The following is an 18,422-nucleotide window of genomic DNA, read 5'->3' as shown; positions in this document are numbered from 1 at the left end:
TCCTTTGTTGCCAGCTAGCATGGCCTGAGTAAAAGTGATCAAAAAAATAAAAAAAAAACACCTAATTACTTCTTGTGGCCTGCGTATTCACAACGAGTACAAATAGCGATCCAGATTAACACTAGGCGATTTCCTAGGCAGATATTGACTTGGGACTATATTATGGGGACGCGCAGGCGAAGCACTGCTACTTCGGCGCAGAGATATCACGCAACACATGAAATCCCACGACTTCCGTCAACATACCGGCGTGAATAGTAGCTGCCTGGCTATTTTCCTTACAGTACACGAATGGCGATGAACATGGCTGGTTTTGAGAGAGACGAAGAGGGTGACTTCTCAGACAGTCAAGAACCAGGACCATACCTGTTTGAACCAGAGTTTACAGAAGACGAGCTGCGTGCTTTGGAAATAGAACGACAGTAGGAGACTGCGGTCAAGCCAGCCGCACTTCAGAAAAACACCGTCAAGCCAGCCGCGAGTGAAATTTATATGCGCGTGTATTAGTTGCGATCGCTCAACAGCCTGAGGACGTGAGGATGAGAGCCAACATGAACTGGTGGTGTGAATGTGGGGGAATATGCCAATCTATGCCGACGGAAATAGAGTGTCTGTGCTGTAGAGAGTGGGACATGTTTTTGCCATTGATGACCAGGCTCAACACGTCAGATCAAGATGAGCGTGCCCAAAGTTGTGTCACATCTACAGAGGATTTCACGGCGCTGATCCATTCTGCAGTACTCGATTTTTTTTTCCGGTGTGACAAAGTGAACTGGAAAAAACGCCCCACGCCGAATGGACCAAATGGACAGCTGTCCACAGAGTAAGTGATTATTTTAATCATGACGCATGTATAGATCGACCCATATTATACCTGTATTCACATAGAGTTGATGTTTTCATGTGTTGCGTGATATCTCTGCGCCGAAGTAGCAGTGCTTCGCCTGTGCTTCCCCATAATATAGTCCCAAGTCAATATCTGCCAAGGAAATCGCCTAGTGTTAATCTGGATCGCTATTTGTACTCGTTGTGAATACGCAGGCCACAAGAAGGAATTAGGTGTTTTTTTTTTTTTGATCATTTTTACTCAGGCCATGCTAGCTGGCAACAAAGGATTCCATTCATTGTGCTAAGCTAAGCTAACGCCGACCCAGTCAAACTAAAACAATGCATGCACTGACACAAAAATGCATTTGCCCACCTATCTAAATGTAGGAAATAATGTGAATAAGCCCTTTTTCAAAAAACGGTGGAGTGTTCCTTTAAATGTGTAATAATGTAAAATAGTGTCTAGTGTTGTCCAGTAAAGAGTAAGACACTTCAAGCACAAGTGAAATGTCTGAAGGTCAGCTTTACTGATCAATGTGTGGAGCGTCTCTTTGCTGCAGCTGCTGCTGATTTAATGAACCAGTTTCTCATGTGACGGGGTTGTTTTTACCCGCGCCGCTAACACACGCTTTACTCTAATATCTACTGGATTAAAAACACCTGTCCTGACTCCTTTAAGATTCTGTTATTCAGGAGAAAATCTCTCATTCAGGAACATTTATTTTAAAGGAGTCAGATTCATTATTAAATATGATAGTTTAGTTGATGATGAAACACTCACACAGCTTTTCTGCAGTTGATCACAGCTGGTATCAGTCTTCTTCTCCCCTCAGCTGATGTCTTGTATTTCATGGGGTTCAGTTCATCCAGTGGCTCCTCTGACATCTGAATCATGTAGGAGATTGTTGAGCAGTGAGCAGCAGAGAGTTCCTCTGAGTGTTTGTCTGATTTCACAAACTCCTGAATCTCTCTGAACAGAGTCTGATCTTTCACTTCCAGCAGACAGAGGAACAGATTGATGGACTGATCAGCTGAGAGAGGATGGTTTTCAGGATCATATTTGATCTTGTGTTTAATGTACCGTGTGGTTCTGCTGATGGTCTCTGAGCTGTTCTCTGTGTGTGTCAGTAGATCCTGTAAGAGTCTCTGATTGGACTCCAGTGAGACGCCCAGCAGGAACCGCAGGAACAGATCCAGACGTCCATTCTCACTCTTGAGAGCTTTATCTACTGCTGATGTTAGTAGATCATACAGAGAGTCTTTATCAGATCTGTTTAATCTGAATTCACGCAGTGTTTTCTTGTTCTTTGTTAAATAGCAGTAAAGCAGATAGAAAGCAGCGAGAAACTCCTGAACGCTCAGATGAATGAAGCTGTAGACTTTCCTCTGATGAATCACAGATTCCTGCTTAAAGATCTCAGTGCAAATCCCAGAATACACCGAGGCGTCAGTGACGTCTATGCTGCTCTCAATCAGGTCCTCCTCATAGAACATCACATTGCCCTTCATCAGCTGTTTGAAAGCCACTTCAGCAAGTTTCACAATCACTTCTCTGTCGGACGGCAGGAGTTTCTCTGGATCTCTCTCTTCATACTTCTGCTTCCTCATGTTGATCTGAATCAGCAGGAAGTGGATGTACATTTCAGTCAGAGTTTGAGGGATTTCTGCTCTCAGATCTTCTTCCAGGAGCTTCTGAAGCACAGTGGATGAGATCCAGCAGAAGACGGGGATGTGGCACATGATGTGGAGGCTTCTTGCTCTTCTGATGTGTGAGATGATTCTGCTGGCTTGATGCTCATCACTGATTCTCTTCCTGAAATATTCCTCCTTCTGAGGCTCAGTGAATCCCTGAATCTCTGTCAGACGGTGGATGTATTCGGAGGGGATCTGATTGGCTGCTGCTGGTCTGGAGGTGATCCAGATGAGAGCAGAGGGAAGCAGCTCTCCTTTCATGAGCTTTGACATCAACACAGCCACTGATGAAGTCTCAGTCACATCACAAACTTTCTGAGCGTCTGAAAACATCAGTGTGATTCTGCTTTCATCCAGACCATCAAAGATGAACACAACTTTACACTCCTCATAAATCTGTGAGTCCAGATCTTGAAGTTCAGGATGAAAGTCCAGCAGAAGTCTGTGAAGACTGTACTGATGATCTCGGATCAAGTTCAGCTCTCGAAATGGAAGCACAAACATGAAATCTACATCCTGATTGGCTTTTCCCTCGGCCCAGTCCAGAATGAACTTCTGCACAGAGACGGTTTTTCCGATTCCAGCGATGCCTTTAGTAAGAACAGTCTTGATTTTCATCTTCTTCTCCTCCTCCTCCTCCTCTTTCTCCTTCTTCTTCTTCTTCTTCTGCACAGAGACGGTTTTTCCGATTCCAGCGATGCCTTTAGTAAGAACAGTCTTGATCTGCTCTTTCTCCTCAGATCCTGCTTCAGCGGAGGCTTTAAAGATGTCATTGCAGTAGATTGGAGCGTCTTGTGAGTGTTGTGTTCTGGCTGTTTTCTCCATCTGTAAAACCTCATGTTCTTCATTCACTCCTTCTCTCTCTCCCTCTATGATGTAGAGCTGTGTGTAGATGCTGTTCAGGAGGCTTTCATTCTCCTGGAGTTTCAGTCCCTCACATAATCTCTCATACTTGTTCTTCATGCTGGTTTTGTGCTGCTCTTTGACTCTCTGTAGTTCATCATTCACTGCTTGATCATGTTTATTCAGAGACGCTGTAACGCTTGTGTTGTTCAGACAGAAGACAGAGGAGACTCCTCCAGAGATGCTTCGCTCTCCATCTGCTCTGCTGAAATATCACAAGAACAACTGATTAAACATGTCGCAAAATAAAGGATGTGTAAATTAACATCTAAACTGATAGAGATTTCAGTCTTGTATTTTCAGTATAATTTTACTCTGATCTGCAGCAAACACTAGATGTGTGTGAACAGTGAAGTGTGTTCAGGAGCACAAGAGCCAATAAAACAAGCTCCTGCAGCTCCTCACAGAGTCTTCAACATCTTACACTGCAGAACAAACATCTTCATTATTATTCTTTACTCTCTTAAATGTGGAGAATCACCATACAGTCTAAAGTGATCATTAATGTAGGAGCTCGATTATCCTCACCTGGGGTCAGAGGTCACTGCTTCATCACTGAGGGCAGGAGGATTACCCGGCATGGATCTATCACTCTTCAGAGACACACAACTGTGATCAGGAGATGAAGATCTCTGACTGCAGATCCTGAGAAAACACACAGAAATATCACACTCTTTTGCTGTAAACAGTGATGAAGACAGAAAGTGAGAATCTGCAGCATCAGTCAGATGTGACGCCAAAACACATTTACATCATGATCATCTGATCCGGACGCCTTCTCCACATGTGTGAATGGTTTCCAGCAGAAGACAGTTTGTCTTCCACTAATAAACAAACTCTTAGCAATGCTGTGAGGTTTTCTGACCCACACTCTCAGTCATACAGGGGTCAAGCATCCAAACAAATAGTTCAAACTACATTTATCTTGAGGAAAAACCCAGTGTCTATACGAAAGAAAAGCTCTTCAAGACTATTATAAAGCAGCCAAACAACTATAAACTGATTCTGAGCTGCACTTCTGTGTAAGTGTGTTATTAACTGTTCTTCATGATAAAACACTAGAACTACTGCTACTACTGTCTAGTCTATGAACATGTTTAAGGTTTAAATATCACTATATGTTATAACTGTAGGGCTAATACACTATTTCCTCAAATAATTTGGTTTTCCAGCCTTTTCGTGTATCTGAACTCTTTCCAGCAGTGACTGTATGATTTTGAGTTTCATCTTTTCACACTGAAGATAACTGAAGGACTCAAACACAACTATTACTGAAGGTTCAAATGCTCTCTTCTGGGAAACAAGTAACTTTTTTCTGTAGCATCTGAAGGGCAGTACTAAATTAAATATATACAAAATAGGAAAATGTACACATGTCCATTCTGAGGGACTCAAACACAACTATTACTGAAGGTTCAAACTCTCACTGATGCTCCAGAAGATAAAACCATGCATTAAGCCATGGGTTAGTGGTTAGAGAGTTTGACTCCTAACCCTAGGGTTGTGGGTTCAAATCTCAATCATATTTGGCTGAATGTAACATCACTTAAGAGCCAGGTGAGAAAACCTTGAACAGAAGGGAGATGTGTATATTTTTCTTATTTTGCCTAAATAAATGAATAAATATATATATATATATATATTAAATGACATACTACCATAACTAAATTAACAATGACATACTACCATCAAGAAAATTAATGTGATTTTCCTCACTTCTTTGTCCTCCTCCTCCCCCTCCTGCTTCATCTCTAATAGCTGCCGACTTTGCAATGTTTTTCATTAATAAAATTAAACACATTAGTGCACAATTTTCCACAGCACAATCAGTCAAGCTCATATCACCAAAAAGATAAAACAATACATTAAAAGCCAGGCGTGAACACTTCTTGAATTTAAAAAATGTAAAGTTCAGGGTAAATCTAACTTATGTTGTCTTCTGGGAAACAAGTAACTATCTTCTGTAGCCTCTGAAGGTCAGTACTAAATGAAAAAAAATATATAATAATAATTTTAGAGATGGGTTGTCTTCAGTGTGAAAAGGCTCTCCTCCACTCATCATCATAGACAGCTCTGTAACAACAGTGGAGTCATTCAGGTTCCTGGACACCACTATCTCTCAGCTCCTGAAGAGAGACACTCACATCGACTCCATCGTGATAAAGACCCAGCAGAGACTGTACGTCCTTCATCAAACACCATCTCCAGATTAAACAACTAACACATCAATCATTACCTGTGTTCTGTAATTCATTCTCCATCTCTAATCTCTGCCTCTTTCTCAAGTACTGTGTAAATACATATGCATATCTCTTTATGTATACAACTGTATATAGAGTAGATAATGCACAAATCTGTACATAAATCATCTGTTCCAGATTCATACACATTATTATTATTATTTTTATTTATTGTTAAGTTGTCCTATTTAAATGTTTTCTGCTCTCATCCCATATATGTATATATGTTGGTAAGTCTGTATGTATGTATGCATGTACCAAGAGCATCTTAAAAACCACAACAAATTCCTTGTGTGTCTGTGCACACTTGATAAAGCAGATTCTGATTCAGATTTTCTCTCGTGGACTATATGTACATCTTTTATATGAAATATCTTATTCAGATCAATGCGAAATAAACAATAACATGCATTTTGTATGTCCCTCTTTTTTTAGTAAAATAATTCACATTTTTCAGATTTTGAAAGGGGGATGTAAACTTTTGATCTTAACTGTAACTTTGATAGAAATGTATGAAATGGATTACAATCAACCAAAAATTCAGACGACTGTTAGTATAACAACCCTGCTGAGTCACCTTTAAGTCACCTTTATTTATAAAGCACTTTAAACAAAATACATTGCGTCAAAGCAACTGAACAACATTCATTAGGAAAACAGTGTGTCAATAATGCAGAATGATAGTTGAAGGCAGTTCATCATTGAATTCAGTGATGCCATCTCTGTTCAAAGAGAATAACAAAAAAAAACAATAGAACCATCAGAAAAAAAGTAGTGTGTCATGTGCCTTGGGACATGTTCCATTAGGATTTACTGGTTTTAACAAGTCACCAATAGAAGGTGAACAATTACCAGTAGAGACCATGATGTGACGATGTCTATTTTTTTCAGCAGGGAATATTTAAACAACTATCAATATTTTGTTGACCAATTACCAAACAATGCATAACTTTGTTCAGTCTGTGGTGTAAAAAGGTCACATTAGCAATTACAGAAAAAAACACTTTACAACATGGTCAGGTCAAAAGTGTCCCAATTTTTGGTCCCAATTTTTTATTAATTTTACTGGTAGTCCACTGTATGAAGAATTTAATGGTAAAATACGTCACAGTTTACTTTATTTTGCTATCCTCACTTACATAAAAGTATAGTGTTCTGCACCCACTAGCAAAGAAATATCAAATATAATATCTGGTGTCTTAATAATTTTTGGTTTGACTGTATGTTAAATATCAGATAAAGGTGGAAAATAAATCTATTAACAATGTACAAGAAGAATTTCTCATATGTTTTAGAAAATATAGACACTGTTTTGATCATATAAAATGGCGTACTATAAAAATATTTATGTAAAACTGTACCTGAGATCAGTCTTTGTATCTCCACTCTTAAACTGTCCTGGAGGATCCATAGACGTATCACTCCTCACAGACACACAGCTGGACTCTGCTTCTGATCTCTTCTGATCAACTGAACTATAACAAAACAGATTTAATTCTTTATGATGATAATCATTTTAAAGGCTAATCTTAACTTTAAAGCCAGACTCAAAAACACCCATCTCTCATGATTGAAGGTGATTTAATACAGTGTTTCTTCAAAGTACCTGAATCCTGGAGAAAACTCTTGATCTGTGGATGTTTGTTTGTTACCCATGGTGAAACAGAATCTGATCTCCAGCACTGACTCTGAATAGAAATGACAAACAAACTCAATAATTCAGCTGAACGGATCCTGAGAGAAACAGATCATGAGATACACATGTTCAGATACACAATGTTAGTCGCGTGTTAACAAATGATCAAATAAACCACACACACACACACACAACACCGAACACCAATCAAACCACCTTCATCTGCTGGAAAAAAAAAATATTAAACGTAAAAAAATAAACATAGAGGACATATAAAAATAATCGTCGTTTAAATGAAATCTGAAAGCGGAAGTCACTGTAAAGCACTCAGCACTCACCTTATTTACACAGATTCACAAAATCCACCGTCTTTCTATGAAGCAGCTACACGACAATCATACTTTAGTTCCTCTGAAACACTTTGATATCCCGTACAGAATCGATGCTGGCTGTTTAAATGGAAAAACATCAACTCTGAACATTTGCTTTCACTTTTGATTTGTGACGCGAAAAACTGACATCACTTCCTGAGCGCGATCTCTCATCCGGTGCATGTGTAATCCAGTTTTACAGGCTTTCACGTCTAACATACTGTGGCCAGTGGCGTCAGGTACTGGAAGGAACTGTATAAAGCAACAACAATTATATAACGTTCAACTACGCCACCCGGTATATATACCGGGAACTGCCAGCCCCAAGACAGGGGGGCGCACAGGTTCGTTACCGAAAAATGGGTGAGCAGAGAGACATAGGCCTGGGAGTACAAAAAAAAAAATGAAGCAGCTTTATTCAATACAAAATTTAAAATCATCAATACATTACCATCAAGGGCTAAATATTCACATGTCAACAAAAGAAAAAAATAAACACTTTACAACACTTCAATAAAAAAAAAAAAATGGATACAACATAATACAAATACACAAGAAAGCTTAAGGGAGGGAGATGGCCTGCTGTGACCCTCAATTCACACACACAACACGCTTAATACCCACACACACACTCTGGTGAAGTAAGGTCACACAATAAGCACAACACTCAACGTGAACCCCGTTAAACAGCGGCTAACCCCTCCTCTATACACCTTCCTTAGGACAGAAATAAAAAAAAAAGTAAAATAAAGAGAGAACAAAAAAGTAAGTGAGGCCACGATCGCCCGCACACTCACAGGGCAAACGAGAAACAGCCACGCTTTTACTTTCACTCTTTGGCGAGGAATCGTCCAGGCTCGCCAAAAAAAAGGAAAAAAAGTTCACTCCAACAAAAGACGACCGGAATCAGCCCAGGCAAGGCAGCAGTGCGTTACATCAATAGACGCGCATCTTGTCTCATAATATAAAGGTGAAACCCTTGATCCTGTCACTCAATCTGTCGAACATGAAACAGAACAATTACTAATAAAACAACAAAAAGAAAGAGGCAAACCGTACAAATAGCCCTCATACATACCGGAAGATGTTCATAACACGGTACTATGCACAGTCGCTAACGATAACATGCAGTAGTTTGTTCATTGACGAGCTCAAAGCCAGGGGCAGCCTACACAGCAGCAGAACGCAGAGGCGGCACTCCAGATACTCTCCCATTCATAAGTGCCAACTTCCGTAAAGGGGCGGTACGGGTGACAACGCATCCCAAGTGACAAAAACGTCCTCTTTTTATATCGTGACAGCAGACTGCTGATAGGCTCAACGTTTTCACATGACACTAGCCAATAATCAACACCGGTAACACTTCACCCTGCTACATTCCACCCCCACATTATAAATCGTCGCCCCGACGATAAATCCCAAACCTGGAGTCAATCCCATGGCCTAAAAACAGCTAAAACTGCACTAGACATTGCACCAGAGGGCACCCTAATGCATTCTGCAGCTTCTCCAACTGCTCTGGGCAAATGATGAACATTTGAATGTTGGCCAGCTGTTGGCCTCCTTGACTTACGAGGCAAAACCTCAGCCTCTCGCGGCTGACTCAGAACTGACAAGTCTAGTGATGAACCTTGACTTATTTCCACCTCGCAAGGAGGACCTGGCCCATTTATAGCCACAGCTCCCTCACACACAACTGACCCTTCAAAAGGGACAGGAACGCAAGTTGCCTGAGATGACTCTGGCAAGGCTACCCACAAGTCCACCTCATCCAAACTATCCTGTAAACTCTGTTCTGGTTCAACCACATGAGCGACACGGGGTATTTGAACAGGGCTCCCTTGAACCTGAACTTTTAACAATGACCGGTGAACCCGCTTGATCTTACCCCCGTCATCCACCGGTGCAATAGTATAAACCGAGCCACCTACCCTAGGCGCTTCTATCACCCTATACACCACAGAGCTCCACAAGTCCTGAATCTTGTGTCGGCCCTGCCTTCCACATTCCCGGAGATAAACCAGCTGCCCTTGCTCAAGTGGTGCGTCATGGACCCGCAGATCAAAAGATGTTTTCCGACGATCAGCGGCTACCTTTAAACGATCTCTTGCCCCATCAAAGGCTACTTGTAACCGTGTCTGGTGCTCCATAATCCACTCATGCACCTCACCCGCTACTGGCTCAGACACTCTGCCCAACAGGAAATCGATGGGGAGCCGCGGCTCCTGACCAAACATAAGGAAGTGTGGGGACTCACCTGTGGCCTGGTGTGGAGTGGTATTATATGAAAAGAGCACCTGAGGGAGGCATGACACCCAGTCTCTTTTCCTTGAAACTGGTAAGGTGCGCAATAAGTTATGCAATGTTCTATTGAAGCGCTCACACTGACCATTACCAGCTGGGTGGTATGGTGTAGTGCGAGACTTCTCAACCCCATAAAGCTTACACAATTGCTGGATCAGAAGGGACTCAAAGTTTCGGCCCTGATCAGAATGAATTCGTACAGGTACCCCAAACTTATAGAACCATTCACACACCAGCACTTGTGCTACAGTCTCGGCCCGTTGATCCCTAGTAGGGACAGCAAGAGTGAACTTCGTAAACACATCCGTCATTACAAGAACATTCTCCAAGCCTGAACGAGAGGCTTCAAGCAACGTGAAATCGATGGCCAAGATTTCATTTGGCCGGGACGCTAGCAAATGTCCCATAAAACTACGGGCAGCCGGTTCAGTGTCTTTGGCCACTTGACATCGTTCACACTCCTGAACCCATCGTGCCACCTTGGCTGTCATACCAGGCCAATAACACCGCTGACGCACTAACTCAGTAGTGCGTTCAATGCCCTGGTGCCCGTGTTCTTGATGCAACCCTTGCAACACGTCACGCTGCAGTACAGAAGGTAGAACTACTTGCAAAATCTCATCCCCACCATCAGGACGAAAAATTCGACGATAAATCACTCCCTGCTTTTCCACCAGGCGGTCCCACTGCCGAAGAAGAATTAGAGCAGCCTGTGAAAGCTGCCGCCGCTCAAGAGGCCCATGGAACTCTTGCTTTCTCCAAAACCCCAGAATCTCACCGATTACTGGGTCAGCCTCTTGTAAGCCCCCGATATGATCAAGTGAATGACCCGGTAAGGCAGTCACCATGGCCTGACAAGCAACAGGAGCCAATGGTACAGCGACAGCCTGACGTACCGAAGCGGGAACCCCTGTACCTGGGAACAGGCTACCTGCCACTTCCAGTACGGGTGGATTCTGACGAGACAAGGCGTCTGCATTCTTATTACACCTCCCAGGCCGATACTTAACTTCAAAATCAAAACAAGCAAGCTGTGATGCCCAGCGCTGCTCTGTAGCCCCCAATTTAGCTGAGGTCAGATGGCTGAGAGGATTGTTATCAGTATACACCACACATTTATGGCCTAATAGATATTCTCTAAATTTCTCAGCCATGGCCCACTTTAATGCCAGAAACTCTAGTTTCATTGAACTATAGTTTGACATATTACGTTCTGTGGGTCTAAGGCCACGGCTTGCATATGCCACAGGTCTTACTTTGCCACCCTGCTCCTGGGAAAGGACTGCACCTAACCCACCCAGGCTAGCGTCCACCTCCAAAATAAAAGGGAGGGAAAAATCTGCATAACAGAGCACCGGAGCAGAAATGAGCTTACCCTTCAAACTCTCAAAACTTCTCTGACAGTGGGTAGTCCAGCCACTTGCAAAACCTGGCTCTGCTCTCTTCCGAGACTTTGTGCCACCAAACTCTGCAACCAGCCGATGTAGAGGGGCTGCCAATTTAGCAAACCCCTCCACAAAACGGCGGTAATAACTCGCAAAGCCCAAGAAGGAGCGAAGCTCTGACACACTAGTAGGTTGTGGCCACTGGGCCACAGCCTCAATCTTCTTGGGGTCGGTGGAAACACCATCGGCTGAAATCACATGACCCAAATATGTGACTTCCGAACGAAAGAAAGCGCATTTCTCTAACTTTGCCTTAAGACCTTCGCACTGCAACCTACTCAAAACAAGCTCCAGTCGTTCCAGATGTTGTTTGACTGAAGATGAAAAAATTACAATATCATCCAGATACAGTAACAATGACTGACACTGTTGATCACCGAATAAACGCTGCATTAAACGCTGAAACGTACTAGGTGTGTTGCAAAGGCCAAAAGGCATGCGATTCCATTCAAATAAGCCGAATGGCGTACAAAATGCAGTCTTAGGCCGATCTTGTTCACTGACAGGGACCTGATTGTATCCGCTAGCTAAATCCATGGTGGAGAACCAACGGGCCCCTGTCAGTGAATCTAATGACTCCTCAATACGAGGAAGAGGAAACGCATCCTTTCTAGTTCTCGCATTCAACTGACGGTAGTCTACGCACATCCGCAGACCACCGTCCTTTTTCTTGACAAGAACTATAGGGGATGCGTAAGGGCTACAACTCTCGCGTATCACCTTAGCCTCCAACAACATATTGATATGGGCCTTTACCACCTCATACTCCGATGGGGGTATTCGACGGTACCGCTGCCGAACTGGGGTAGCATCCATCAGTGGGATCTCATGCGACAACAGGGTAGTACACCCCAAATCCCCCTCATGTACAGAAAACACCGACTGGTACTGCCAGAGCAGAGCCTGAACACGTTCTTGATCCTCCAGTGACAACACAGACAAATCAGTAGCCTTTATCTGCTCTTCAACCGTAGGCAACTCATGAGAGACCTGCACGTTAACGGTAGCAGAGATAGTTTTAACCTCCGTAACCCCTGATGGTAAACTGACAACATAAACACTAGTTAAAGTTCCTAAATGAGTGCGTGGGTAAAGCACAATGTCAGTGGTTCCCACATTCACCACTGGCACCGAAACAATACCTCGATTTACCTGCACCAACGATGGTGAGGCCAACAATCCAGCTGGCAGGCCAGATTCAGGGGGCTCAAAAAGCACAGTGTCATGCAAGAACTGCTCTGAACAAGTTGCTGTAACTAGTTGTAACATGCCACCTGGGATGCGTTGTACCTTACGACCGCGTACCCTAACTGACCCCGCACGAGTAGAATAAGACTGGGAGCATACCTTATGACAATATTGAAATGCCTCTGTTACAATACTGGGTACCTTAACCAATGAGGGAGATTCAAAAAGAGAAGAGCCATGCTGCCCAAAGAGCTCCTGGTAACATCGGCTGAGAACATTCATTCCCAGAACTCCCGGTGCCTGGGAACACAAGCCCCCAGGAGGATCTCGGACAACCAGCACCCCGCATCCTGGCACTAACCTGCCACAGAGTTCGACATCCAACTCCATATAACCAATGTAGGGGATGTCCAACCCGTTGGCAGCACGAAGTTGCAACCACTGGCATGACCGAAGACGATCCTGACCCCACGGTTCAAAATTTTGTAAGAAACAACTCTCCGTTATTGTAGAAACCATGGAGCCAGTGTCTATAAGGCAGGGCACCTGAACCCCACCAATGCAAACTACCAAATGGGGACATGACGACATTAAAGATGATACTGAACGAGAACCCTGAAGAATCTTTGAGCCACCATCTACCCCAACCGAGCTGTGACTCTGCAGCCCGGCGGGTGCTAGTTTTCCGACAACTGCTGTGCAAAAGGCTGCCCACCTCCAGCCACAGGAGGGACCATACGAGAAGATGGAGGGTGAGGAGGAACACGTTCCCCGTCACACTCCCTGGCAAAATGGCCAGGTCGCTGACACCGTCGACAAATTATGGTATTGCCACGAGAAGAGTGATTCCGTGGGTGTGGAGATTGACTACGTGCACGAGGGGCTTGACTACACTCAGCCACCATCTGGAGCCGAGTCACACTTTTAGAGAGCTGATTTAATTGGGCTTGCTGTGATTTCAACAGATCCCTTAACTCACTTAGCTCAACCATTGAGGCACCACGGGCATCTAACGATGATCCCCCCTGTACCCCATACTGCATAACGGGAACCAAAGGAACCGACTGGCTTCGACGGCGATCACCCCCCGGCAACCCCTCTCTCTCCCACCTAAGAGCCTCACTACGGACCTCTAACAAACTGGAGGAGGGTAAGCGATGTACCAATTGTTTCAACTCACGACGTAAGGCGCTATCTATCACATGTTCTACAAATTGGTCACGCACAAGGGTTTCTGAATTTGGCATAGCATAAGGGGACTTTTCTTCAACAGACTTCCAAAGGCCCATCAAAGCTAAAGAAAACTCTAATAGGGTCTCCCCCTCACGTTGTTTACGAGAAAAAAATGCCTCCTGCAGAGCCACATATGACTGAGAACAGCCATACAATTCCCTCAATGCGGAAATAATTTTATCGCAATCCCCTCGTTCAACACTAGGTCGATGCCTAATCTCCTCCCGTGCTTCCCCCTCCAAATGGTCAAATACAAAACGCTCGATCAGCAATAGAAAGATGGCGCACCTGCATACACGCCTGAACTTCCTCAACCCATTCGTCAATGCTGATGCCAGCCCGGCCGTTAAATTTTGGACATCGCCGATCACGAGGTACAAACACAAACCTCTCAGCTGAGGTGGCACCAGCACTCACGGGTTGGGACACGGTGGCGGGAGCCTCTGCAACACTAGAAACACCATTATTTGACAACATTGGAGCACATACACGTTCTTGGCGCAATTTCTCATTGTCAGCCTTTAGCTGTGCTACCAATTCCCTTAATTCTTGTAACTCCCCTTCCATCACTACTCACCACAACACCGAGGAGATTTTACACAAATAACACACCGCTGCCTTGCCTTTAGGAAAGAAAGAGAAAAGAAAAAGAGGGAGGGAGAAATGTACATGTATATTTTTCAACCATACAATACCAACAAAAAAAATATACTGCCTCAAAAGCACTCCCAGACTCACTTCTCAAAATACAAGCTCACCCAAAATATGGAGACCCTGCCGACTACGCCAAATGTGGCCAGTGGCGTCAGGTACTGGAAGGAACTGTATAAAGCAACAACAATTATATAACGTTCAACTACGCCACCCGGTATATATACCGGGAACTGCCAGCCCCAAGACAGGGGGGCGCACAGGTTCGTTACCGAAAAATGGGTGAGCAGAGAGACATAGGCCTGGGAGTACAAAAAAAAAATGAAGCAGCTTTATTCAATACAAAATTTAAAATCATCAATACATTACCATCAAGGGCTAAATATTCACATGTCAACAAAAGAAAAAAATAAACACTTTACAACACTTCAATAAATAAAAAAAATAAAAAAAATGGATACAACATAATACAAATACACAAGAAAGCTTAAGGGAGGGAGATGGCCTGCTGTGACCCTCAATTCACACACACACACAACACGCTTAATACCCACACACACACTCTGGTGAAGTAAGGTCACACAATAAGCACAACACTCAACGTGAACCCCGTTAAACAGCGGCTAACCCCTCCTCTATACACCTTCCTTAGGACAGAAATAAAAAAAAAGTAAAATAAAGAGAGAACAAAAAAGTACACAGTCAGTTCAAAAAAAACTAAGTGAGGCCACGATCGCCCGCACACTCACAGGGCAAACGAGAAACAGCCACGCTTTTACTTTCACTCTTTGGCGAGGAATCGTCCAGGCTCGCCAAAAAAAAGGAAAAAAAGTTCACTCCGACAAAAGACGACCGGAATCAGCCCAGGCAAGGCAGCAGTGCGTTACATCAATAGACGCGCATCTTGTCTCAATATAAAGGTGAAACCCTTGATCCTGTCACTCAATCTGTCGAACATGAAACAGAACAATTACTAATAAAACAACAAAAAGAAAGAGGCAAACCGTACAAATAGCCCTCATACATACCGGAAGATGTTCATAACACGGTACTATGCACAGTCGCTAACGATAACATGCAGTAGTTTGTTCATTGACGAGCTCAAAGCCAGGGGCAGCCTACACAGCAGCAGAACGCAGAGGCGGCACTCCAGATACTCTCCCATTCATAAGTGCCAACTTCCGTAAAGGGGCGGTACGGGTGACAACGCATCCCAAGTGACAAAAACGTCCTCTTTTTATATCGTGACAGCAGACTGCTGATAGGCTCAACGTTTTCACATGACACTAGCCAATAATCAACACCGGTAACACTTCACCCTGCTACAATACTAATAGAATACATTATATCAAACTTCAAGTTTTATATATATATATACAGCTTTGCCTGTAGTGTGTAAGCGAGCGTCATTAGTCATCAGTGGGAAAACGTTACATGCACGTTTTAGCATACAAAATAAAATAAAATAAAATAAAAGCTTTTATACAAAAAGGAGCAGAGTTTATTAAATAATCCTAGTTGCTTGTTTCAGTGCTCAGACTTCATCTAACCAGTGAAAATAAACTGTTCCTTCAATAAAGTCTTCTGAATACAAGGCAGAACACACAGGACAAGATACCTCACAAACAAATGCAGGATTAGGTGTCACAATTACGTAATTATGTAAAATAGGCGCAATTATAGTAGTAGTAGTAGTAGTAGTAGTAGTAGTAGTAATAATAATAATAATAATAACAATAATAATATTATATATATATATATATATATATATATATATATATATATATATATATATATATATATATAACCAAAGGGGAGGTATATCTTTTTGAGAAGTTAAACTGGGATATGCATGATGAAATTAACATCCTACGTCTTTCTCTGACCACATGCCTGTACGTTTTACTGTTCCTCTCATTGGACGCACACTTAAAAATCCATTACTGGCACGTTTAACTCGTTGTCTTACCCAACGCTCTAGTGAAGATTTATCCACAGCCTATCACGATGTACGTAACTGCCTGGAATCTGTCTCTACCCTGCATAACCTGGATGCTGATGCACATCTTAATCTTTTTAATTCCACCTGCGCAGATATCACGAATTCTATTGCACTTTTGAGGTACAAAAATCACAAGCCTGCACCAGTGCCCTGGCACACTGGCACTACACGTACCCTTAGACGGGTATGTAGACAGGCGGAGCGCCAATGGAAAAAGGACCGTCTGCAGGTTTCGTATGAAATCATGCAAAATGCCTATAAGGTGTTTCAGAAAGCTGCAAAGTCTGCAAAATGCAAACATTTTTCTGAACTTATTTCTAATAATTGCCATAAACCTTGAGTTCTCTTTGCTACTATTAACTCTGTTTTAAATCCACCTGTGCATCCCACCTTAGAGCCCTCAACTGCTCTCTGTGACAATTTTGCAATGTATTTGTTGATAAGATCACAATTTTAAGATCTCAATTGTCTAACTCAGTGTATACACATGATGTTCCATTATGTTCCTCCATCTGGTCTGAGTGTGAGTCGATTGATCTGGACACATGTAATGAAATTGTTGGTCATTTAAAACCCACTATCTGTCCACAGGATGTTATTCCACCTTCTTTCCATAGGCAAATTATGGACACAGTTGGACCGGGCCTGTTACTTTTAATTAACAAATGCCTGTCAACTGGTTCCTTCCCTAACAGTCTGAAAGTTGCTGTGGTGACGCCATATCTTAAAAAAACTTATCTCGATCCTTCCACTCTTTCTAACTATCGCCCTATTTCTAATCTACCTTTTATTTCGAAGATCCTTGAGAGAGTTGTACTGGTTCAACTACAATCATACTTATCCGCAAATTCTCTCCATGAAACATTTCAATCTGGTTTTAAAGCTCTACACAGTACTGAATCTGCTCTTTTAAGAGTGTCAAGTCATATTTTCACTGAAACTGACTCTGGGAAATCAATGGCCTTAGTCTTATTAGATTTGAGTTCTGCATTTGACTTAGTTGACCATGAGGTCCTGTTGCGACGTCTGGAGACATCCGTGGGTTTTCAGGGCGTTGTCTTGCAGTGGTTCCGCTCTTATCTGAACAATAGATGTTTTAGTGTCCATATTGGTCATCCATCCTCCACTAGTGTACCTTTGAACTGCGGAGTCCCACAGGGATCAATCCTCGGCCCCATATTGTTTATTCTGTATCTGTTACCTCTGGCTTCCAGAAGCAGCTGGGCAGGATTTGTTGTGAAAACCTGGCAACCCTGATCTGAATGCACGTGCTAAATATATACTTCTAATTACAGGATTGTCTTTACTGATGAGATCTGCATGAAAATGGCATTCGATTTTTTGCACAGCCCTACTTTAAACCCCCTAGACCAAAGAAGGGGAACGTTACAACTGTCTCACCACTAACTGATCTGCTAAGCACTACAAAGAGGTTTATCTGGACACCCAGATGTGAGTATGGTTTAATGCAGCAAAAGACTTACTCTGTAGTGCTCTGATACTCAAAGCCCCTAAATGTGATGCCCCGTTTACATTAGAAGTTGATGCCTCAACTACAGGAGCGGGTGCAAGAGAATTTCGGCATAGAGCATCCGGTTCCATTCTTTTCTAAAAAGTTCTCAAGGTGTCAGCAGAACTATAGTGTTATTGAGAAACTAAATGATGTATTGGTTTCATTTTCAATAGTATGTGTTCTATTACAGTTCTGTGGCTAAAACCACCATCAATGTGTTCTTCCAGGAACCAGTAACAAGACACACACTTTGAAGTTGAGATGGAATACCGTATGTTTTAAAAATGAGTGTGTTAACAGATCCGAATTTAATTCAATAATATGTATCCTGATTTACATAAGATAGTAAAAGATGGCTGTAAATATTGTTCTTTGAACAAGTAACAAGACAAACTGTATGCATTCTAAATTAATTA

General features: G+C 42.7%; 2 protein-coding genes and 1 long non-coding RNA gene across 4 annotated transcripts in view; 1 reads left to right on the top strand and 2 right to left on the bottom strand.

Annotated features, from left to right (window-relative positions):
- Positions 1 to 18,422, bottom strand: part of LOC113109173 (NACHT, LRR and PYD domains-containing protein 12-like) — a 1,059,377-nt gene that overhangs the window by 743,521 nt on the left and 297,434 nt on the right. The gene's annotated exons all lie outside the window — the stretch shown is intronic.
- LOC113109189 (NLR family CARD domain-containing protein 3-like) lies at positions 1,606 to 7,794 on the bottom strand. The gene is made up of 6 exons (XM_026272839.1): positions 7,638 to 7,794; positions 7,270 to 7,351; positions 7,025 to 7,138; positions 3,952 to 4,068; positions 3,235 to 3,628; positions 1,606 to 3,144 (listed from the first exon to the last, which is right to left on the bottom strand). Exons 2-6 carry the CDS (start codon positions 7,317 to 7,319, stop codon positions 1,606 to 1,608), a joined length of 2,214 nt encoding a protein of 737 aa, XP_026128624.1. The 5' UTR covers positions 7,320 to 7,351; positions 7,638 to 7,794.
- On the top strand, positions 7,835 to 14,901 carry LOC113109267 (uncharacterized). Its single transcript, XR_003292922.1, has 2 exons — positions 7,835 to 7,909; positions 14,650 to 14,901. It is a non-coding gene; the product is annotated as an uncharacterized LOC113109267 (long non-coding RNA).

This window comes from Carassius auratus, chromosome 9 (genome assembly GCF_003368295.1).
Source record: "Carassius auratus strain Wakin chromosome 9, ASM336829v1, whole genome shotgun sequence".
In the NCBI taxonomy this organism is placed as follows: Eukaryota; Metazoa; Chordata; class Actinopteri; order Cypriniformes; family Cyprinidae; genus Carassius; species Carassius auratus.
Note: the sequence above shows the minus strand (reverse complement) of the source record. Positions and strands in the feature narration are given on the sequence as shown.